This window comes from Meles meles, chromosome 10 (assembly GCF_922984935.1).
Source record: "Meles meles chromosome 10, mMelMel3.1 paternal haplotype, whole genome shotgun sequence".
Lineage (NCBI taxonomy): Eukaryota > Metazoa > Chordata > Mammalia > Carnivora > Mustelidae > Meles > Meles meles.
This window is the reverse complement of record NC_060075.1, coordinates 6,614,906-6,639,026: the sequence shown is the minus strand read 5'-3', so window position 1 is coordinate 6,639,026 and position 24,121 is coordinate 6,614,906. Positions and strand designations below refer to the sequence as shown.

The 24,121-nt window shown below is 54.3% G+C and overlaps 1 protein-coding gene across 4 annotated transcripts; it reads right to left on the bottom strand.

Moving 5' to 3' along the window:
* Positions 1-374: 374 nt before the first annotated feature.
* On the bottom strand, positions 375-22,812 carry ZNF746 (zinc finger protein 746). 4 transcript variants are annotated; one of them, XM_046020892.1, is made up of 7 exons: positions 22,517-22,812; positions 19,308-19,607; positions 19,094-19,220; positions 18,017-18,130; positions 4,834-5,025; positions 4,214-4,339; positions 375-3,109 (listed from the first exon to the last, which is right to left on the bottom strand). In XM_046020892.1, the coding sequence occupies exons 1-7, from the start codon at positions 22,538-22,540 to the stop codon at positions 2,034-2,036; spliced, it is 1,959 nt and encodes a 652-aa protein (XP_045876848.1). In that variant the 5' UTR covers positions 22,541-22,812; the 3' UTR covers positions 375-2,033. The 4 variants fall into 4 exon arrangements, with proteins under 4 accessions (XP_045876848.1, XP_045876849.1, XP_045876850.1 ...); XM_046020893.1 differs by having other exon boundaries at positions 375-3,106; positions 22,517-22,810; XM_046020894.1 differs by having other exon boundaries at positions 19,094-19,175; positions 22,517-22,809.
* Positions 22,813-24,121: the final 1,309 nt, after the last annotated feature.

The following is a 24,121-nucleotide window of genomic DNA, read 5'->3' as shown; positions in this document are numbered from 1 at the left end:
GCCAAGATAAGACGCGAGGAGAGAACATCCAGCATCCGGTGTTCTCTGACGTTCTGCCTTTCTCTCCCAGACCTATTTTCTTCATGTACATTGTACCAAATTACATAAAGCCAAATCACACCGACCATGATTATATTCTGAAGCACAGTGACGGGCCGTGCTACAGTTTTCCCCTCCGCAGAGTCAAACTTCTCCGGATTCTTCCACTCCTAGCTCTCGGGGATGGTGTGGCCTCCCCGACCTGAGGTGACCACACACAGGGGAAGGGCGTGAGGGAGCTGGCCACCCAGCTCGCTGGCGAGAAGGGTCTGGAGGCATCAGGGCTGAAGACACGGGTCTAAGAATGGAACCAACCAAAGCGCCTTGGTGCTGGTTAGGTTTTATTTTAACAGGATGTTTCCTCTTCATTTGTTTTTCAAAATATCAGTTATATCAATATTAGAAGTGTAAACAGGTACAAAATATACAGTACATAGAAACAATTTTCTTAACTAGTCTATTGCCTAATAAAAGTACGCACAGGGGAGCTGACGGAACGGAAGCCATGGTCTCTCGCTCCGCAGGGGAGACAAGTCACCCATTTGGGGCGAGGGAGCCGGCGGCTGCTCCAACAAAACGGGAATGGATACTTGTGTGGTGGGGACGGCACTGTGGTAGAATCAAGAATCCTGGGCCGTTTCTAGTTCGACCTCGAAGATGTCAGACGGGGAGCGAGCAAGCCCTTGGCCCTTGCCCAGCCTCTCGGACCTGCCCCCGAGCATACTCGCCAAAGAGGCCAGTGCTCCGCGACGTCCTGACGCCTGCCGACTCTGCTCCGGCAGATATGGCAGAAATCCTAAGAGGGCAAAGACGAAAACCTTCCCTCCCCCGGACCGATGCTCCGGGAAGATGAGCCGCGTCCAGTCCGTAGTCCTCCTCACCCGTGGGCACGGCACCGCGCGCTCAACTGAGACGGGCTGGAGACGGGCTGCGGTGTGTCCCCCTTGAGGAATTTACTTCCTCGTCTCTAACAAGAAAGAACACTTGTCCTGCGTGCTTCACAAGGTCACAGTCATCAAATGAGAGGCGAAGTGAAAGCATTTTGACAATGAAGAAACACTACACAGAGAGAAAAGGAAAGAGAAGCATTTCGCTGGAGTGGAAAGCAGCCCCGCTCAGGGGCGGGCAGGCCAGCTTTGTTCCTGGCTCTGCTGGTAGATGACGGCCAAGGCTTCCACTTGCCGGCCTCAGCTGCCTCGCCTCTGCAGCCCTAACACTGGGTCTTCAGATGACTCTCCGTTAGAAGGCTCTGAGTCACCTAACAGGGGACACCACCCAGATCCCTTTCCATAGGGGTGGCAGATGGCCTGTAATAGGCCAGCACTTTTGGGGGCCTTTTCGGATTGAGGAGAGCTGGGAAATAGGACTGGCTGCTGGTGGGCAAGTCCTCCCAGCTGACACCAGGTGGGGGGCAGGTCTCCACACTGCAGAGCAGGTGGTGATGGGACGAGCTTGCAGCCCCCCGGGGCCAGGAGTACAGCTTGGGGGGGCCAGAGGTGTCTCACCTGCACCGGGCTCCCTGCAACCATCAGCCCATCCCTAGGAGTCAGTGGTGTGAGGGAAGGACCCTCCTCGCCTGTTTCCCCAGCCGGCCAACTCGGGGCACACTCACTATCAGACTTGGTAAGGACACAAGCCACAGAAACACGCGCTCTGGAAACCAAAAGTACACTCTAAAGTTTAAACTGGTGCTACGACTATTTTCCAGCTTTTTTCGTCAAGAATTAAAAAAAAAAAAGTTTTCATAATTAAATTACTTAAAATTCTATGCTGCTCAGTTTCACAATCAGAGACTTCTACTTTGTTTAGAGGTGGAGGCCGGATCGTTTTCTTTTTCCAGTGATCAGTTCAGCAACGTGGAAATCTGCTTCCCCGACTCCGTTCCCGCCTCAGCCTTCCCCACCACCCCGCAGTCCGCAACTGCGCCGTCTGCGGTGTCCGAGACACGCGCGGCCTGCGTTGGGCAGGGGGAGGGGGGGTGCGTGGTGTGTGCCTCACAGGTCCGCGCCGTCGCTGGGTCCCAGGACGCTCAGGCCACAAGTCCAGTCGGTCACAAGGTCTGTGGAGGCCAAGGGTCCTTTAGAGGCCGGGCTCTTGAAGGGGTCCGGGGGCCCGGCCGGGAGCGGCGGGAGAGGCGGGCCGCGCGCCGGGCCCTTGGCCCCCGCCGCGTGGTTGCGCTGGTGCTTGCGCAGGTGGTCCTTGCGGATGAAGCTCTTGCCGCACACGGTGCAGGTGAAGGGCCGCACGCCCGTGTGCGTCCGGTAGTGGTCGATGAGCTTGGAGCGCTCGGTGAAGCGCTTCTCGCACTCGGTGCAGGGGAAGGGCCGCTCGCCCGTGTGCAGCATGCGGTGGCGGATGAGGTGCGCGGGCCGCGTGAAGCAGCGGCCGCACTCCCCGCACCGCAGCGCGCTGCCGTCCCGCGCCCCGCCGCCCGCCGCGGCCGCCCCCGCCGCCGCCCCCGGCGCCCCCTCGGGCAGCCCGCAGCCGCGCTGGTGCGCGCTCAGGCTGACCTGCAGCTGGAAGCTCTTCCCGCACGTGGCGCACGTGAAGGGCCGGCCGCCAGGGGGCGCCGCCGGGTGCTTCTTCAGGCCCGGCTTGTGGCCGAAGCCTTTGGTCCGGCCGGGGTATTTACACGGCTCTCCGAAGGGCCTCGGGGCCTGGCCGGGGTCCAGCACGGCCTCTCCGTTGTCGGGGGAGCTGTAGGGCACCCCCTCGGGCCCAGTCCTCGGGTTCAGGCCCACGGGCGGTTTGCACCGGAAATTCCAGCCCCACCGGACCCCCCCAAAGAGCCAGTCCCCGGGGGGCGCCTCCTCTTGGGCCACTGCGGGGCTGAGCTCGCCCATGTCCCGCTCGGGCCGGGCGGGCTCTCTCAGGCCCAGCCCGGGGTCCTGGCTGGGGAAGGAGCTGCCCTGGCTTTCCCAGGCTCCTTCCTGGACGGGGCTGGGGAAAAACCTCGTGGCTTGGCCTGGTCCGAACAGGGTCCCGTGAGCCTCTAGGTCAGTGGGGTGCACGGGTGTGGCCACCACCTCCTCTTCCTGGACTTCTGTCTTGATCACAATTTTTACATCTGCTGAGAAAGAGAGAAAGATCCCGTCTCGTTCTGTCCCCACACCCGCTTAGAGAAGGAAGCCGGGGCACTGTCACGGGGCCAGTCCAAGGCTACTCAAGCCCCACCCCCTCCGAGCCCTACCCTCCCAGCCTCAGGATCGGGCTCAGCAGAGCCCCTCGAGGTGGGCCTGGGGCTGCCCCAGGTGGCGGGGAAGGACCTGCACAGGCAAAGCCACCAGCACGGCCGCTCACCACGCCCCAGGTTCACTTTGGCTATTAATTAAGGCTCATCCTGCTTTTCTCCTGGGGCTGACCACCGGCAGCCAAGTGACCAAGACGAAGAAGCCCCGTGGTGGGCTCAGGGGGATGGGCCCCCCTCCCCACCAGCTGCGGGCTTCAGGCAGCTCTCCGACCTTGGAAGACCCCATTTCACGGGGTTGTCTGAGGATTAAACCCGACGACACGACGTCTGAAAGCACTCAGCACGCTATTTGGAAGGCAGCAGCATTCAGTGAATGTGGCCAGCTTGCTCATGAACAAAGTCTCAGTGAAATAGTACCAATGTATTTGATTTCATATAAATGTACTTGAATCTCACATCTTGAAGTTTTAGATCATGGACCTAGGCTTCTAGCACATTCTGGGGGTGGGGATAAAATATGATGGAAATGTTTAAGTAACAGACAACTGGCCTTCAAAACAGAAGTAAATAGAAAGCCAATACATAAATTTGGCTGTTGTTCCTCCCGATTCTGGCCTTCAGACACCTGTCTTTCATCGTGCTGGTACCTAAGAAGTGGTTCTGGTTTGCTTTTGGTTTTCCGATGCCAGTGAGGAGCCGGGATTGCCGACCCTGGGCAGAAGATACGTCCTCTCAAGGGATCAGCGTCCCAGGGCTGACTGGTTAAGACCACGTGAGAAAGGGACAGCCAGAAACACTCTCGAGAAAGGCTGTTCAAGCTTAAGAATTTGGAAGGTGATAAAGGACAGACTGAGAGTCCCAACATCACAGACACCTAACAGCCTGTTGGCCGAAAGATCAGGGCAGTTCACCGGTAACAGTGAGGGCCCCCAGGCAGCCTCCCAGGAAGATACGACCCTTTCCCGTCCTCTCTCTGCCCCGTACCTTCCGTGGAGGCTGCCGTGTTGAGCTTCAGTGTCCCGTCCGAGCATGCCGAAGACGGATGGTGGGGAGGGAGGTCCGCCTGCCAGGAAGTGGGTGGGATAGTGGTTGAAAAGTTGGAGTGGACGCCTGCAGTGAAGAGAGATCAGAGCCTGTGCGTTAGGGGAAGGAAGGGGGGAACCCCCTGTGAAAGGAAGGGCAGGCTGGACCCTACGATCCCAGCGGGGCCTTTTCTGCGGGAGCTAATGGCCCCGCCCTCTCCCGCACCCAGTTCTCTTTTGCCCCTTCTCTGAGGCCCCGGGAAGCTCAGATGTTATTTCTTTCATACATGCCTCTCGAATGTGAGGCATCTGGCCATCTGAAAGCCACGCGTGGGGGCAAGAGCAGGAGTGCGGCTGGCGAAGGTCAGGCCGAGAGATACCAAGACAGGAGCATCATCAAAGCCGCGGTAGGGGCCGCAGAGTATCATCTGGTACAGCCCTCTGCCTCCAGGTGGGGAAACTTCCCCGTGAGTCAGGCCAGATGTGCGAGAGCCCGCAGTGCTTCCAGAAGCTCCTTCCCCACACCCTGCCCTTTGTTGTGGCATCTCCTTCCTGGTGTCTGCTCTGGGTGCGGCCACTTACCAGAGGCAGCATCCGTCGAGACGTCTCCTGCTCCCGAGTCCAGCTGGCTGAGGCCCCACGGCTCCTCCCCAATATCTGGCTGTCCGGCTGCCCACGCCTCTACCCCCAGCGCCTGCTGCTCCTGGAGCTGGAGCTCGCCCTCCTGCTTGATCTGCATTAAGAGGTCAGGGGCAGGAACTGGGGGCCCCGAGCCTAAAAAAGGGAAAGGGTGTGAACGTACAGCATCAGGGCCCCTCGGGCATGGGGTGGACACACATCCAGCCACACACGTGGACGCAGGGGCTTACGGGGGTCAAGCAGCAAGAGAACCCAGTGGGAACGGAAGGCCAAAGCAGCAGGGACCGAGGGCCTTCTGGGCAAAGCTTGAGGCCATGGGGTATTGAGCACAGGGTAGGGTCGGGAAGCATTCTCAGGGCTGGACCTCTGGTCCATCCATGCAGAAGACTGGGCTGCTCTTGGCAACTCCTGCCCTCACTTTTAACACAGAAATGCTACATAGTCACCCCAAATAGACCCCCTTCACCTCCCCCCACCTGTATATAAGTGAGCAGAAAAGAAAGATCCCAGATATAAGAATCAAAGAGCAAATGCAAAGTCAATCCAGAGTTCAAACAGAAGCCAAGCGACCCAGCGAGTTGCCGAAACAGGACGCGGGCTGTAGGGGCTGAGCTTTGATGCCCAAGCGAGGCTCGGAGGCCCGCTGAGCTGCCTGCCTGAGCCCAGGAGCCTCGGTCCTAGTGATTCGGGGACTAGGAAAACTCCAGCCACCCGAGGACACTACCAGGAAGCTGCCGCCTGTCTAGGGCCATGGGTGGGCCAGCCGCCCTGAGAAAGCGGAACTTCCCCACGTCCACACTGGGTCCATACTCCCCACATGGTGCAGAGAACCGACGCCGAGAAATGCACGGAAACACTGGCTGACCACCCCAGCAACCCGGGAGGCCACTCCCCAGCACAGGCAAATGCAAACCTGCCCTGCAGGGACACCCCTGCAACTCAGGTCCCCATGAAAAAAAACTAAATTTACAACCAGAAGAGGAGCCAAACGACATGAGAGTCATGGCCGAACTGACTCCCAAGAACTACAGAAAAAAGGACACGCGGAAGGGCACGGGGACCGAAGTTACAGCTGATGCACCGAAGTCTGTGCCCAAGGCTGTCCGTGCCGGGTCACACCACAGAGTGGCCTGAAAGCCTCCAGGCCGAGGCCATGGTGGCCCCGAGGACCAGCAGAGGCAGGCAGAGAGTCTCAGGAGGAAAGCATTTTCCACCGCTTGCAGGCATTGCGGGGCTCACAACTACAGATCACCAGCTCAACAAGAAAAGCGGCCACCTCTGGGGGTCGGAGAGGTCCTATGCTGCAGGACCTGGTCTGCAGAGACGTGGGATACTGGAATTACCGCACACAGACTATAAAGTTTAATATATTTGGGAAAATAAAAAAGGGGGGAGAGTCTGATAGACAAGAGACTACCCAAACTGACCAATCAGAGTTTGAAAAAAGAAGAAACTCTAACTTTGGAATTGTAAAATAAAATGGAATTTAAAACCCCAGTCTATAGGGGAAACAAGAGAACGCAACCCAAGCTGAGGATGGTGAGCTAATTAGAAGACACATAAGAAATGATGGACAGAGCTGAATATACGGAGACACGTGCGCTGTTCCGAAGGACAGTATGAAAACATTCCAAATAGACAAGTAGGGAGAAGGCGGGCAAGGCGATATTCAGAGAGAGAATATTGCAGAATTTCCCGATCGGTGTGAGCAGGTTGGACCGGCACTGTCCATTGGAGAAACTGTGCAGGCCATACAGCTCATTCTAGGTTTTCTAGTAGTTACGTTAAAATAATTAAAAAAACAGGTGAAATTACCGTTAATAATATATTTTACTTAACCCGATATATCCGGAATGTTCAACATTTGTATATTTCGTCTTTACAGCACTTGAAAAAAAGGTTTTTAGCTATATATTTGGGAAGGAGAGAGAACAAGAAATGGGGGGGCAGGGAGAAGCAGAGTCCTGGCTGAGCAGACGCTTTCCCCACTGAGGCACCCAACACCCCTTTTACAGTACCTTTTTTTTTTTTTAAGATTTTATTTATTATTTGACAGAGATCACAAGTTGGCAGAGAGGCAGGCAGAGAGTGAGGAGGAAGCAGGCTCCCTGCTGAGTAGAGAGCCTGACGCGGGGCTCGATTCCAGGACCCTGGGATCATGACCTGAGCTGAGGGCAGAGGCTTTAACCCCCTGAGCCACCCAGGTGCCCCAAAGATTTTATTTATTGGAGAAAGAATGAGAGAGAGAGCATGAGAGCAGGGACGGTCAGAGGGAGAAGCAGACTCCACACCAAGCAGGGAGCCCAATGTGGGACTCGATCCCGGGACTCCAGGATCATGACCTGAGCCGAAGGCAGTTGCTTAACCAACTGAGCCACCAAGGGGCCCCTTTGCAGCACTTTTAAAGTGAGCAACAGCCACATGTGGCTAGTGGCCAACATTCTGGACATTTAAAAGATAAAGATGACCACACTAAAAACCGGCAAGAAAACTAGCTGTATGCTATTTGCAAAAGACGCACCTAAAACAGAAGGATGCAAGAGCAGAGTAAAAGAATAAAAGCCAGAATAAAGACCTCTTTAAAAAAGATGTAGTTAGGGGAACCTGAGTGACTCAGTGGGTTAAGCCTCTGCCTTCAGCTCAGGTCATGATCTCAGGGTCCTGGGATTGAGCCCCGCATTGGGATCTCTGCTTGGAAGGAAGCCTGCTCCCCCACCCCCTCTCTGCCTGCCTCTCTGCCTACTTGTGATTTCTGTCTGTCAAATAAACAAATAAAATCTTAAAAAATAAATAAAAAATAAAAATAAAAAAGATGTAGTTAAACCGTATCAGAGGAAATTGATTTTGAAAAGTATTACAGAAATACAAAAAGGGTCACTATGCAATGTTATGCTGACCAGAAAGAGAAAAGAATTCTAAATGTTTTATCTAACAACGTGGCTTCAAAATAATAAAGCAAAACTCCAGGAGAAATAAACAGCTCCCAACTTCTCAGCGGCAGGTTTCAACACACCTGTTTCTGTAACGGGTAAATTAGCTGACTCTGGGTTATAGGAAATTCGAGCCACACTATTGGCGAACCTGATCGCACGGACGTAGCAGGATCTAAAGACAAGGAACACACATGTTTTTCAAGCCAAACAGAAGTCAGGAAAAATGAACTTTCGAGAGCATAAAATGAACTTCGGTAAATTTTAAAATTAAAAAAGATTTATGCACTTATTTTCTAACTATAATATTAAGTCAGAAATCAAGAACAAATATCCCAAACTCCTCACTGCTACTAAAATTTAAAAATATGTATGTTTTCTAAATAATCCAAGGCTCTAAGGGCAAATGATAATGAAAATGAGAAGATACGTGGATCCTAATGCTAATAAAGATAATATTTATCAAAAGGTGTGGGCCACATCTACAATGGTACTTAGAGGGTATTTATGACCTTGTATGTTTATATTATGAAAGAGAAAACAGATAGAAAATTAAGGGTCAAGTAATCAATGCAACTCTACTGACTTTAGGATAAGAAGTCCCCCCTACTGGACCACAGCGAAAGGAGCTTATCCTCAGCAAAACAACAGAGAGGGCCTGGCCCCTGGGAGTGGCCAATTGCCCAAGGGGAAGAGGATGGATGGGTGAGGACTGTGCTTGTCCACCTCTGCTCCCACATTCTCTGATGATGAGGTATGTTCCTGGTGGGCCTTCTGGACAGATGCCCGAGGGCACAGAGACAGAGAGAGAGAGAGAGAGAGATGTCACAGAACCGAGCCCGTCGTGGATGAGAACAAGGGCTGGGAAAAAGGAGTCCCTGCCTCCCAGCTCCCTGCAGACATCAGCAACAAACATTAAAACCATGTTAAAAAAAGGTACCACTGGGGTGCCTGGGTGCCTCAGTCAGTTAAGCTTCCAGTTCTTTTTTTTTTTTTTTTAAGATTTTATTTATTTATTTGACAGGCAGAGATTACAAGTAGACAGAGAGGCAGGCAGAGAGAGAGGAAGGGAAGCGGGCTCTCTGCTGAGCAGAGAGCCCGATGCGGGGCTCGATCCCAGAACCCTGGGATCATGACCTGAGCGGAAGGCAGAGGCTTTAACCCACTGAGCCACCCGGGCGCCCTAAGCTTCCAGTTCTTGACAGGCTGAGGTCTTGATCTCAGGGTTGTGAGATGGAGTCCTGTGTCAAGCTCTGTGCTGGGCACGAAGCCTGCTTAAGATTCTCTCTCTCCCTTTGCTCCTTCCCTCCTAGCTCTCAAACTCTCTCTGAAAACAAACCAAACCAAACCAAAACCAAAAACAAAACAAAGAAACAGGGGCGCCTGGGTGGCTCAGCGGGTTAAAGCCTCTGCCTTCAGCTCAGGTCATGATCCCAGGGTCCTGGGATCGAGCCCCGCATCGGGCTCTCTGCTTGGCTGGGAGCCTGCTTCCTCCTCTCTCTCTCTCTGCCTGCCTCTCTGCCTACTTGTAATCTCTATCTGTCAAATAAATAAATCTTTAAAAAAACAAAAACAAAAAACAAAAAACAAAGAAACAACACCACTGACAACAACATTTTTTAAAAATACAAAAGAAAAAAAATCTAAAAAAATAAAAACAAAAAATGATACAAGGAACCTAGGAATATCTCTAACAACAAAAAACCATACAAGATCTTCTTCGGAGAAAGTTCTACAACTTCAGGGAGGCATGTGAGACAGATGAGCTAAATGGAGGGGGTTAAGGACACCCCCCCCCAAACGTGCCTCAGTACAGCAAAGGGGTCCTTTCTCTCCAATGTGATTAGCGGAGTGAATCCAAGCCCGAGCACCGTGCCATCTGGATGTCTCACAGCACTCGTTACAGGGTCATTAGGCAGGTGACCCCCGAAGAGCAAGGGAAAAGAAGACCCAAAGTGCTAGCGAGAAAGAACCAGGGTCCCGCCCTCCCACCGCCACTAAGAGCTTGAATGTGAAAGCAGACCTTTTAGAGCTGAATGTGAGACGGTGGATTACTGCCTTGAGGTAGGGGGAAGTTTCTTTCTTTCTTCCTTTTTTTTTTTTTTTTTAGGATTTTATTTATTTATTTGACAGACAGATCACAAGTAGGCAGAGAGGCAGGCAGAGAGAGAGGGGGAAACAGGTTTCCTGCTGAGCAGAGAGCCCGATGTGGGGCTCGATCCCAGGACCCTAGGATCATGACCTGAGCCAAAGGCAAAGGCTTTAACCCACTGAGTCACCCAGGTGCCCCTAGGGGAAATTTCTTAATTGTTTACGACATGAAAATGACAAACCATAAAGGTAAAATCTGAGTATATTAAAATCAAAAGCCTCTGTTTTTAAAAATATACCATAAAGGGGGAAGATACTGGCAATACACACGCCCGAGAAAAAGATTAATATTCAGAACAAGAAAGGAGCTCCAACTAGTCAATAAGTAAAAGGAAAACAAAAGAAAAACAGACAAAAGGGACACACAGGTTATTCCAGAGAAGAGAGACAAGTGGCCTAAGCACAGAGGATATAATGTTCAATCTCATTAATCGGGAAAATGCACATTTTAAAATAGGAATTTTAAACTGGTGTGCTCCCGCCAGATGGGCAGAAATGAGGATGGGAAGTGTTTCCAGGGCTGGCGAGGATGAGCGGCGGTGGGCGGCCAGGCACCGTGGGCAGGTGCCGGCGGGCAGGCCGCCTTACAGACCTGGAGAAGCTGAACACGCGTCTTTCCTACGAGCCGGCAGTTCCTCTCCCAAGTCTACACCTAGAGAAACTTCTACACATGCTTCACAATTTTCACAGCAGCATCGTTCCTAAAAGGAAACACGTTAGAAACAGCACAAACGCCCACCAACAGAGGGATGCATGCTCCGTGTCGCCCTCGTAAAGCAGAGAACCAGAGAGTGGTGACAAGGAACGAGGGCAGCTGCACCGTGTCAACACAGAGCGACTCTCAGAAACAAGAGCCCGTGAGGGAAGCGCTGTTATTTAGGAATATCTCCATATATATGTAAGGAATAAAAATGTAAAGAAAAGCAAGGGACGGATCGCACCTCCTTCTGATTTTCTGGTTATCTGTAAAAGGGAGGGAGGGGAATGGGATCAGAGAGGGACCTCAGGGCAATGGAAGGTTCTGGTTGTGATCTATTTCTTTTTTTTTTTTTTTTTTTTTTTTTAAGATTTATCTATTTGACAGAGAGAAATCACAAGAGAGGCAGGAAGAGAGAGAGGAAGGGAAGCAGGCCCTCCGCCGAGCAGAGAGCCCGACGTGGGACTCGATCCCAGGACCCCGAGATCATGACCCGAGCCGAAGGCAGCGGCTTAACCCACTGAGCCACCCAGGCGCCCCCTGTGATCTATTTCTGAGGCTGGGGTTTTGAGAATATGGGTGCTGACCCTGATTCTTTAAGGGTTACATGGATTTTGTTCTGTATGTAGTTTTTTGTTTTTTTTTTAAAGATTTTTGTTTATTTGTCAGAGAGAGAGAGTGTAAGTAGGGGGAGCAGCAGGCAGAGGGAAAAGCAGGCTCAGCTCTGATGCGGACCTCGACCCCAGGACCTTGGGATCATGACCTGAGCCAACAGCAGACACTTCACCGACTGAGCCACCCAGGTGTCCCATGTCTATAAACTTTCAATAAGAGTATCATTAATCTCCCTGATATGAGGAAGTGGAGATGCAACGTAGGGGGTTTGGGGGGTAGGAGAAGAATAAATGAAACAAGATGGGATCGGGAGGGAGACAAACCATGAGAGACTCTTATTCTCACAAAACAAACTGAGGGTGGCTGGGGGGAGGGGGTTAGGGAGAGGGAGCTTGGGGTATGGACATTGGGGAAGGTATGTGCTATGGTGAGTGCTGCGAAGTGTGTAAACCTGGCGATTCACAGACCTGTACCCCTGGGGCTAATAATACATTATATGTTTATAAAAAATAAAAAAAATTATTAAAAAAAAAAAGAGTATCATCAAAAGTCTATGGCAGGGGCGCCTGGGTGGTTCAGTGGGTTAAGCCTCTGTCTTCGGCCCAGGTGAGGATCCCAGGGTCCTGGGATCGAGCCCTGCATCGGGCTCTCTGCTCAGCGGGGAGCCTGCTTCCCCCGGCCACATTTGTGATCTCTGTCTCTCTGTCAAATAAATAAAATCTAAAAATTAAAAAAAGTCTATGGCAAAAACCATCCTTACCGCCCAGACCTTTAAAGCATCTCACAGAGAAGGACACCGGGACCGCACAACAATATCCCGGACCAACTGCCGATCAAGAAGAATAAAGTTATAACAATTTTAAAAGAAGAGATAACTTTGGTGTTATCTGAAGAAGGTACAACTGTCTCCAGAACAAAATCCATGAGAATCTCAAGTGACGGGTCCATTACTAGAAATAATAAGGAGGTTGAGCAAAAGGAGTCTTTTACTAAAGGACGTTAACAGCAGAGCTATAGACTTGTAATAACTATTGAAGATACAGTGAATGCGAAAATGCCATCCACGACAGAAACCACGATCGGAGAAAACCGTGAAGCCGCTTCAGGCCATCAGCCTTCACTCAGTGAGTCTGCCCATGGGGAGAGGGGCTCATATGCTCATAATTTTCCAGAAATGAAATGACAAAGTCAATGCAGTTCCCATCAACATTCCAGGATTTTCTGGATTTTCTGAGAACCTGACATCATGATTCTGAAACTCATCGAGAACAGAGGTCCAAGAATAGTCCAGGAAAGTTTCGAAGGGCAAGTAGGGAAGGCTTAGTCTTCTAGATATGAAAGCTTCTTATGAAGCTAAAACAGGGAGTGTTGGCACAGAGACAAAGACCAAAACACCAAAGAAAGAGCCCAGAAACCAAGTGCGTGTACGGGAACTTGGTTCATGACCAAACCGGCGTTATTACAAATCACTGAAGAAAAGACAGAGTATTCAGCAGATTTTGTTGGGAAATCAGATGTCCTTGCGGGGAAAAAAAATTTAATTCTCCCTCATAACCTACACAAGTATTAACTTTTTAAAAAAATATTTTGTTTATTTATTTGACACAGAGAGATCACAAGTAGGGAGAGAGGCAGGCAGAGAGAGAGAGGAGGAGGAAGTAGGCTCCCTGCCGAGCAGAGAGCCCAATACGGGACTAGATCCCAGGACCCTGAGATCATGACCTGAGCCGAAGGCAGAGGCTTAACCCACTGAGCCACCCAGGCGCCCATTAACTTTTTTTTTTTTTAAATATTTTATTGGGAACCTGGGTGGCTCAGTTGGTTAAGCGGCTGCCTTTGGCTCGGGTCATGATCCCAGCGTCCTGGGATCGAGTCCCACATCGGGGTCCTTGCTCGGTGGGGAGCCTGCTTCTCCCTCTGCCTCTGCCTGCCACTCTGTCTGCCTGTGCTCTCTCTCTAACAAATAAATTTTTTAAAAATCTTTTAAAAAATATTTTATTTATTTATTTGACATAGAGAAACATAGCACGAGAGGGAACACAAGCAGAGGGAGTGGGAGAGGGAGAAGCAGGCTTCCCGCTGAGCAGGGAGCCCGATTCAGGGCTCCATCCCAGGACCCTGGGATCATGACCTGAGCCAAAGGCAGATGCCTGACTACTGAGCCACCCAGGAACCCCACAAATATTAATTCTTGATAGATTAAAGACTTCAATGTGCAAAGCAAAACTTAAAAGTTTCGTAAGAAGATGGAGAAGAATATCCTTCTGACCCGCAGTGCGGTAGGGAAGGCTGTCCTAAGATAGAAAAAGCAGATCATAAAGGAAAACACTGGTAAGTTTGATTGTACCCAAAATTACGACTTCTGGACAGGCATGACAAAGTTAAAAGACCTGCCACAGGCTGGGAGAAGACATTTGTGATGCAAGCAACAGACAAAGTGTTTGGATCCAGTACCTACAGACAGAAGTCTGAATCAGTAAGAGAGTGAAAAGCAACAGTAGAAAAACAGAAAAAGACAATTCATTGAAGAAACCAGATACACGTGAAAAGGGTGCGTTGCTTCACTGAGAGTCAGGGAAAGGCAAATTAAAACATGATGCCATTTCAACCTCCATCAGATCGGCGAGGAGCTACTGCTGAAAGAGGGCAAGGAAGTGAGGCAATGGGCACTCCGGGCTGCTGACGGGAGCAGGACCAGCTGCGTAACCATAGCAATGGCGGAGGTGCAGACGAGCCTGCCTGGCGGTGCACGGGGTCCCCCGGCCTGTTCCCTGGAGAGGCCGCAGCACACGGACACAGACAGACCGGGTGACTGCCCACTGCCGCACCACTCGTGAGAGTGAAAAACCAGAAGCAGCTGAAGTGCGTATAACAGACCAGTGGAGAACAAGCTGGAAGGTAGTTGCTTTGGGGATACTAAGCATCTGTTAAAATGAATGAAGTTCATCTATCTGCATCAGCAGAGACAGATCTGAAATAACACGTTACCGAGTGGTCAATATACTGACATTGATACCATTTCTCAAAACACACAAAACCGTATTATATATTGCTTATGGCTACATGTGGACCCCACAGTTTTAAATGAAAGTTTTAAAATGCGGACGGAGAGGGTAAACATCCACTTCAGGACTATGGGTTACCCTAGGGAGGAGCGAGACTAGGAAATCTAACAAGGAATTTACCACACATATTTTTACACAAAAATGTTTTAAATTATGTAACTACATATATTTGACAAATATTTGTTGAATTTCTACTCAGTGCTAGGCAGTTCAAGGTGCCTGGAATGATCACATGAACAAAAGAAATAAAAGTGCTTGTCCTCCTGAAATTTACACCCTCCTGGAGAGAGCCCGGCTGGCCAAATGGTAATCTACAAATGTGAAATCTATCATCTCTTCTCTCTGAAATACACATACTGACTGTATCCCTATTGATTCTGTAAACATGAAATATATGTCACAATCTAGAAATACACATAAAAGATGATGCTCTCTTCTGTGGAACCAAACAAAGCAGGGAAAGGAGACTGGAAATTCTGGGTGGGAATAGGGGACAAATTTTAAATAAGGTGATGATTTAAATGTTAAATAAGCAGAGCTCTGAAGGAGGTAATGGATGGAGCCCCGGGCAGGGGGAAACCTGAAGGGTGTTCCTGGCTAAGGGCACTGCAAGTGCAAAGGCTCGGGGACTAGAGCAGTCCGGGGCACTGGGGGAAGCAGCAGGGAGGACGATCTGGCAGGAACAGGGGGAGTGAGACACAAATGGAAGCATGAGCCAGAGTCTCTGAGTCAGTGGGAAGCCGGTAAGAGGTTTTGAAGGAAAGGGCATAGGGCTTTCTCTGAGGGATGAGAGCAGGAGAGGGTAGGGTGGTTGGGAGGGGACCACAGGAAATGATGGGCTTGGGTGGCAGGGTAGAGGAGACGGGGTGTGACAGCATTCTGGCCGAGTCTGAAGGGAGTGCTCGCTACTAGGATCTCCAATGGCTGTATGTGTGAGAAAGGGTCAGGGCTGACCACTGGGTCTCACCTGCAACTGGAGGGTGGGCAGTGGTCTACTACAGCAGGGGAGACCTGGGGGTGGGGGATGAGGGGAGTGCACACCCAGCGGGCGTGTGTTTGGCATAAGATGTCTATCTCACCTGGGTGGGGACAGACCAGGCAGCCAGGTGTGATTTCAGGGAGGAGCCGGGCAGGGAAGCGGCAGAAGCTGTTGGCATGCGGAGACCACCACACAGAGAGGATGGAGGGCACCCCGACACTTAGAGGCCAGAAAGAGCATTGGGAAATAGCAAAGGGAAGGTGTTAAGTAAGCCAGGAGGACACCAGGAGGGGGAGGCATCTTGTCAAAGCAGTGAATCTGGGAAGAGAGCGATCAACGGTGGCGAATGTCGCCAATGGTTAAGACCAGACCTTTAATGCTGTGGGGGCCCCTGTGGCCCTGACAGGGGTGCTGATGGAAGGACCTCTGGAGTGGAAGAGGAATGGGAGAAAGCAGGCACTGACGGAGGGCACTCCTGGGGAGCGGGACACAAGGAGGACAGAAAAGGGGCGGCTGCTACAGGGGTGTGCGGTCACAAGGGGTCGGTGTTCAAATCGAGCAAGCAATGGCAGGGGCAGATGATGGTGGGAAGGATGGGGGGCGTGAGTCCTTGCTAAGGTGGCCTGGACCGGATCTAGTGCCCCGTGGAGTGTGCCTTTGGCGGGAGGTCTGACCGCGACGGCAAACATGGAGAATAGTGAGCGGGTGCAACAGACAAGCCGGTGGGCTGGGGCTGGGGGGCTGTGAATGTTGTTTCTTTTCTTTTCTTCTTTCTTTCTTTCCCCCCAATTAAACAGTATTTGTTCAACATGAAAACCATTCTAAGCTCATGGGCCACAGTTTGCCAACCTCTGCACAGCTGATTGGACCAAGGAGACACCCCTGGGACTGCAGGTAAGAAAAAGAGAGCTGTGGGGAGGTCTCCCCCACCATGTGCAGCTGCGTGGGAGCAGGTGCAGGACAGGCAGATGGATTTCACCAGCATTATGGTTCTGCTGCTGGGGTCAGGGCACGGGGGGCGGGGGGTGGGGGCTGAGCTCAAAGTGAGAGGAGGCGAGGGGTGCTTCACTGTCAGCAAGGGGGGAATGACCTCGGGGTGGGTGGTGGAGAGGGAGTGGAGGCTGGCATGTTCCCAGTGCACAGAGCACCTTCTGTGCCAGCTGCCCTTGCCAGCCACAGTGGTAAGAGCAGAGACGAGGTCTGCAGGAGGCAGCAGGAAGACAGGAAGCATCTGAATGAAAGGTGGGGGTTTCCAGGGAGAAGGGGAGACTAGCACGAAGCCATATGGAGGAGCAGGGACACTGCTGGCTTCCAGGCCGGGGCTGGGAGGGACGTGGGAAAGGGGTGCCCTGCAGCGGATGCCAGGCGGTGGAAAGAACCAGGACTCATGTGGACAAGAATGGGTGGGGATGCTCCAGGAAGAGCCTGCATGCAGATCTGAGGTCTTGCTGGGGCTGAGCTCCCCACAGCACGGAGGGAGAATTTAGGAACCGAAAAGAAGCAGAGAGGAGGTCTGCGGGGGGGGCTGCACGAGCCGGGGGGGTTGAGGAGTGAGCTGGGGTCCGGCTTCTCCCGCGGAGGTTAGGGCAGGGGGAACGGGGCTCTTGCTGTGGGGCTTGAGACAGACAGTGGAGTCTGTGTCGGAGGGGAAGGGGTGTGGGGGTCTCGCCAACAGCCACCGTATTTCTGGGCCCCTCTCCACCCTCTCGGATGACAGCGTGCGAACCGGAGAGGCCTCTGCGGCGATGGTGTGGGTCCAGTGAACCAAGCCCGCTGTGGACCTCCCTCCCAGGCCCCGAGGCCAGGCTCCACGTGAGCGCCCTCTTCTCCATTCAGACTCTGCAGCGCTCTGCTGAGTCATCCTTGCGTCCTCCCCTTCCAGCTCTGTCCCTGGCACCTAGCAAAGTCTCAAAGGACGTCCGTGGAGGTAAGCGCCCCTGGTGAGCGCGCCCCGGCTCTGCGCATGCGCTGCTCGGCAACAGGACCCCGACTTGCGGTCCAGCTGCCAACCCGGGGAGACGCGTGTCATTAATCACAAATGAAACACAGCGAGACTCTTTAGCAACACAGGTGTTCGGACGCCAGGGGAACCCAAGGCAGGTGGGACAGGCACTGCGGTTCTGTGAGGAAAGCAGGCTCGGGCCTGCAGGGGTGGGCGTGGGGTGGTGGTCTCCTGGCTTCTCTCATGCATCCGTCTGTCCCTCCCTTAGCTTTCAGAGGTGCGGGCTGGCTCCAGAAAAATCCGAAGCAGTGAGAGCAGGTATCCAGATTCACCTTAAATGAGTCTGTCGCCCTAATCATGTTGAAACATGTGGCCAGCCAATGGGACTGGCTCCTGGTCGGGGGCGAGGCTGGCTCGTCACAGAACTGGGAGGAATTACATTTTGTCTCCCACCCGCTCCGACCTTTCCTGAGTGTCCCGCCCCCTCCTTCCCTGACTGTGTGTACGGGCTTTATCTCTTTCCTAAAAGACTAGATTTGTCGCCTGCTTCCACGCTGGGAAGGTGTTCCTAGAGTGTTAGGGGCACAGGCTACAGGTCATAACTCAACTATTAAAAAACAGATTTAAAACTTTCAAGTCTGAGCTTTCTCCTCGGCTCTTCCTGGGAAAGTCACGCCCTCCCTGACCCCCTACTTTCCTGTTTCCACCGGCCTGCCTGGTGTCCCTGGCCTTCTCTCAGCCCCTCACCTGGACTTGGGTCCACAGGAACATCTGGAACCTTGGGGCCAGGGCGACGCCAGCTGCACGGCTCCTTCCCCGGTTCCGTCTGGGAGAGGACCTCAGGCTTGGAGATGGCGTAGTCTGAAGAAGGACATAAAGGTTAGCTTTCGCCATGTGGTTCCATTCAGACCTGGTGACAGGCAGCCTGGGAATCCACGAGTGGCCCAGAATCGAAACTTCTAGATTGGTATAGAGCACTGGTTCTCAACCATGGGCAATTTTGTCTCCTGGGGGACATCTCGCAGTCTGGAGACATTTTTGATGGTTGTGACTGGGGGTTGGGGGTGAGGTGCTCCTGGCATTGGTGGGTCAAGGCCAGGATGTCATGGAACATCCCACACGGCACAGAATAGCCCCACGACAACCAATCAAATGGTCCCAAATGTCTGTGCCCAGGTGAAGACACTCTGGTAGGGTCTCCCGGTTAAGAAGTGGTGTGTTTCTTTAAACTGAAATATACTATCACTCCTGCCCCTGCTCCCACCATCACTGATAGGCCTTACTGCTCCCGGATCTGGGGTCACACAGAAACCATCCCAAGAGGAAAGCAGCTCAGGGAGGAACAGCCTCCTGGGGCCACTGCACGCAGACAGTGACAGCGGCCCCAAGGGTCCGAGGGAGCAGAGCCTTGAGGCATGAAGACAGCTCTGGCACGGGAAGCATGGTTGCCCATATTCTCCACTAACCACTCACTCACCAGAAAGGCCACATACCCCTGTAAGAGAAGGCTACAGGAATGTGGGCCTGAGAGCAGCCCGAGGCTTCAGACTCTGTCTCTGCAGGACGGAGACGTCCACGCTCCATGCCTGGTTAGAGAAACGCCGCCACCCCTCTCTGTGTGGCCACCCACGAATGTCACCAGGTAGAGGGAGTTTTCGACTCGGTCACCTGGTGCTCATCTTTAGTAGGAGGAGAAGAAAACTCCTTGCATGGTCAGAGTTTTCTAGTGATTTACACATTGTTGCAACGAAAACCACCAGCATGGAGAGGTAGGTCTGGGGACTCCCAGTCACATGTAACAGGAGGATGCGTGTCATGCCTTACCCAGGGACACCAGCGTCTCGTAGTTGCCCCGCATCACGTGCTTGTAGAGCTCCTTCTGCCACTCGTCCAGCTTGCCCCACTCCTGCTCAGAGAAATACACGGCCACGTCATCAAAGGTCACGGGCACCTGGAACCACAAGGGTCACGCATGCTCACCCACACACTTACAGGCACGGTCCCTCGGGCTGTCCCACCCCAGGGGCCCGAGGGATACCTTGGGGGCCTCCCCCTTGCTGCCCGGGGGCAGGCGCAGGATCCAGAAATTTCGGTTCCTCAGCAGGTTCTCCATGTTCTCCAGCCGCCTCTGCAGCAGCCCGTACTCCTGCAGCAGGGTCCCCAGCACGGCCCACTTGCCCTCCAGCTGGTTCCCGAACTCCACGGCCGTCTTCTCGCAGTCCGCCAGCTTCTTCTCGGCCATCCCCGTCCGACCTTCTAGCGAAAGCAAGCGGGCAGCCTGAGATTCAATCTTCCTCTCCATGGCCTGAATTGTGGCCGCCATCGTCCATGGAGAAATCTTTCAGAAACAAAGAGAAGTGCACCCTCATTCATCCACCGCCTTCCTTCAGCCCCGCTCCCCTGGCTGCGGGGGAGCTGGGCGGGGCGGGGGGGGGGGGAGGGCACAGAAAGCGGGAAAGCCCTGGGCCACAGGCCCGATCTCAGCCTAGGATGGGCTTCTCGGGGTAACTCAGACTCGGCCACCATCTGGGCAGGTGCATTCCTGCTGGGGGTGCTCAGCTCGCCCAGGCTGGGGACCACCTGCATCTCCCCGAGCTGACTCCCTGAACCCAGCTTTTGCAGCCGAGTGCGTGGCCCGTGGAAGGTGCTCAGTGCATTTCTGCTAAATAAACAGCGCCTTCGCACTGCTGGGGCGTTTCGGCGGGTACATAGGAAACCGCAGATTCACCCGCGCCCAGCCAGCACCTCCCATCATAAACACGCAGGACTGTGCACGGACGATGACCTAGCAAAAAAACAAAAAAACAAAACAAAACAAAACAGCTGGTTCACTGAACCGGCACAAACATGAGCATTGCTCAACTGGTTTTGTTTTGTTTTGTTTTGAAGCATCTCGTGCCTCTTTTTAATAAACATAAAAATCAAACAGCTAATCCTTCTCCCCCCAGTGCAATCTGATTCTGTCCCCTCCTGTTACCCTTCCTTAAACTAACAATCACCATTACTGCAAACCTCCGCCAGCCGAGAGTTAGACTTTTTGACCCACGTGGCAGGCATGAGTCAAGGGGACAAAATCAACACGGGTCCGCTAGGCTCTCTGAGACTCCGTTTGTCTCGCTGTCCTCACCGCTCCCAAGGGGAAAACTAGTCTGACATCTGTAGCTCCTCGGGGAGCAGGGACACACCTTACAGACTGGTGAGGAAGGTAAAACATATGCCATAAGGTTAGACTTTAATGCGTACGACTTCCTTGTTGCTGGAAACTTCACACGTAGCCTGAGTGACCCGAGAAGTGGCAGTTGGGAGGAAAGGGCACATTTTGCCTTGAGGAGGCCGACCCACCCACATGCGAAGGTGGGCCCTCTGGGTCAGAGAGGAGGTCCAGATATCTGCACTTTCTTCTGGCTGTGCCTGAGGACGCACGTCTCCTTAGAACATTCTGGAAACTATTCCCAAACAATAGCAAAACGAAGAAGTGACTAGTAGGGAGCAGTGTGGGCTCATGTGGAGAAAGGCACAGAGAACTACGGCATGGGTGGAAGAGAGGAGAGGAGAGTGTGAGCGGAGGCCAAAAACACTGTGGAGCCCCATCAGAGCTTCCGTGGTTGTTTGGAACGAGACCGCACGAGGTGACCTCTGACCTGAGGAAGGAAGGGGTTTCGCTGGGGAGGAGTTGGTGGGCAGAGGGCTGTGGTGGGTGGGACTCTTGCTCTCAGGAGGCAGGTGCTTCTGCCCGGAGGCTGCAGGGACTATGCTGGACTGGCTCCCCGGGCCATCCTCCATGGCAGCCGCTACCCTTCCCCTGCCCACTTGTCCTTTCTGATCAGTCCCTGCCACCTGACTCCAGCCTCCAGGAGACTGCTCCAGAAGTCACCCAGCTCCCCAGCTACTGAAATCCTATTCAGCCTCCGAGTGCCCTTGACTGCCACAGGACGGCAACCTTTGCGTTGCAGGAAAAGGACACCTCCATAAACCCCTTTATAAGATGTCAGGCATGCACAGTGTGCTTACCATTTCAATGGGCGCAGGGAGCCCTAGGGCCCCTGCACTATTTAGTGGGAGGTGGTGACTGTTTCTCCGGAGGTCCAGCTCCATACTAAATGGGGGGTGGGTAATAAGGGGCTGCCTCCGGACTCCCGCCAGGGAAGCAGAACCCCTATGCTTGCGAGGAGCCCATGGTAGGAGAACTCCAAATCCATCCAGGACCGCCCTCCCCCCCCCCCCACGAAGTCCAGGCATTAAAAGCCCTTCCAACTCTCCCTACAGCCTTCTCTCCCACTGCCTCCTCACCAAAGCCATCTTTCATGGAGCAGGGACTGGATTCTGGTCCTTGAACCCGCTGGGCACCGCCTTCTCTCTGAGCGCAAGCTGTCCTCCCTACCTGGAAAGCTGCACTCGGCCTGATGAAATCCTAGCCTTCCTTAAAAGCCCAGCTCAAATCACAGCAGCACAGGCGTGAAGGGGTACCAGCGCCTCCTTCTCCTTCCCCTGCCCTCCCGCAGCACCTTTCTGCCTCAATTCCAGAACCACTCACTCACTCTGTCTGCACCATTCTCATCAGGGTACCTGTCTGCTTCCCCCAACACACAATGTGTCCCTGAATACAGACCAGCTGTGTCTTTTCACACACTTTCTAGCTGGGCGATCCTAGGCAAGTTAACTTCTCCAGGCCTCGGGTTTTTCCTTTGTATGACGGAACGAGCACCTACCCCACAGGTTTGTGGTGAGGACAAAATAATGTCTAACAGGGCTGGTGCCTGCCCGCTCCTACGAGGAGCAGCAGCTGTCTTCCGCCCCGACCTCCATCGGGCTGGGCACTCGGCGGCGTGTGCGGAATCGAAGCCGCTTCGGACACCTCCCAGGTGCCACCAGGCCGCTGGGGGGAGCTGGGGGGTAGGGAACGCTGAGGCAGAGCGGTGGGCAGAGAAAGGAGACGCGGGGTGGGGGGCGCGGAGAGGAAGGGGCCAGCGGATGGGGCGGGGGCAGGAAGCCGCGGAGGGCTGCAGGAACTCGGCGTGGGGCGGCCTCCGCTGCGGGGTCGGCCGGGTCCGCCCTGCTCGGGCTCGGCCGCGAATGGGGGGCCCGGCCGGCGGGCGCCGTAGGCCCCGGCGGACCCCGCGCTCCGCCCGCCGGAGCCCAGGCCCGGCGGCCCGGCCCGGCCCTCGGAGCCCCTCCCCAGGGCCTGCGGCGCCGAGTGCTGGGCCCGGGCCCCGAGTCCGCGCGTCCGTGCGCGCGGGCCGCCCTTACCGGAGCCGCGGCCGCCTCGGCCATGGCCGTGCGCTGTCCGGCCCGGCCCGGAGGAAGTCGCCGCCGCCTCCGCCGCTGCCGCTGCCGCCGCCGCGCGGCTCCACGCAGGCCGACCCCCGGCCTCTCCGCAGGCGGCGCCCGCCCGGCCCTGCCTTCCCCGCCCGCGTCGCCGCGCTCCTCGCTGGCCGGCCCGCGCCGCTCCGCCCGCAGACGCGCCGCCGCCGTCAGCGCCCGGCCGGTCCACACTGCATCCTGGGAGCCGGCGCAGGCCCGTGAGGCTTCCTGGAGGCAGCGCGGCCGCACAGCCCCACCTGCAGCCGGGAGAGGCGAACGGCAGGCGCGGCGCCCGCCCCGCCCCGCCCCGCCCCGCGGCCAGCCGACCCACCCACCCGCCGGTCCACCGGCACGCGGATCCCTGGATCTCCCGGCCCCGCCACCCACCGGCCTCCCGATTCCGCGACCGCCCGACCCCGGACCTACAGACCCCCACCCCTCGACCTCCCGACCCACCGGCCTCCCGACCTCCCGACCTCTGACCCCCGCCACCCCCCCCCCGCGACTCCCTGACCTCGATCCACCAGTCCACGAGCCCGCCGACCCCTCCGACACCCTGACTCACTGACCCACAGGTCCACCGGCCTCCCTACCCGCCGACCCACTTGGATCCACAGGTCCACCGACCGACCCGCCCTGCCCGACCCACAGGCCAGCCGCCCACCAGCCTCCCGACCCCCTGAACCACCACCTATGCCGTTCGGCCCACAGGTTTCTGGACCCCTGGACCCACTGCCCTCCCGCAACGCTGCCCCACCCACTGGCCCCCGCCCCCCCCCCGGACCCACACGCCAACAGACCCCCCCAACCCCGGACCCCTCCGCCCAGACCCACCCGCCTCCCGCCGGGCGTGCGCGGATGCACCGCCTGGACCCCACGCCGACCTGCCTCCTGCCTGCCTCGCGCTCCGGATCCTACGCACCCCGAGGGACTCGCTGCCTAAAAAGAATCTTCCGGCTCCAGGGACCAGCCGGGCCGGGCCGGGTGACCGCCGCGACAGCCCCAGAAGACCCATGCCTTCCCCCACAGGGCATCCGCCACGTCGCCTCCAAGGCTTTAGGTCTTTGCCAGGCAACTTGGGCTTTTCATGTATTTATTTGTTTATTTGGACAGCTGTAACTCACGTCTGTCTTGGTTTGAAAGAGAATAAATTCTTCCAACGACAGGAAAGTAGTTCAGTAAATCCCGGTGGGCTGCCACTTCGAACTCTCCGTAATGAGTTTATTATTTATAACAAATATTTCTAAGTGGAATGAACACAATACCATATTTATAATTGTTTTGGTGAAGAGCTTGCTGTGGGAAGGCGTTCGTGGTATTTTAAGAGGAGAAGTCTGTCCAGAATGATTTCAGTTTTGTGTAAAAAAACGCCAGCGCGAGTCGGGAAGCCTACAGAGCAACACAAGTTAGCTTCCTTGTTCGTGCACAGTGAGACCACGGGCCGTTGTTTATTCCTCTTCTAACATTTTTTTTTTCAATTCCCATTTTTATTTTGTAGCAATAAGAACAGAATTTTTAAAACAAAAAGGAGGCAAAAATTAAATAAATAAT

Excerpts from the sequence above, each read along its gene's own strand:
- ZNF746 (XM_046020892.1), bottom strand. The coding sequence starts at position 22,540 with ATGGCCGAGGCGGCCGCGGCTCCG. Across the intron at positions 18,131-19,093 it reads CGAGACGCTGGTGTCCCTGG|ACTACGCCATCTCCAAGCCT; the intron begins GTAAGGCATGAC and ends GTCCTTCTTCAG. Across the intron at positions 4,340-4,833 it reads CTCGACGGATGCTGCCTCTG|GCGTCCACTCCAACTTTTCA; the intron begins GTAAGTGGCCGC and ends TCTTCACTGCAG.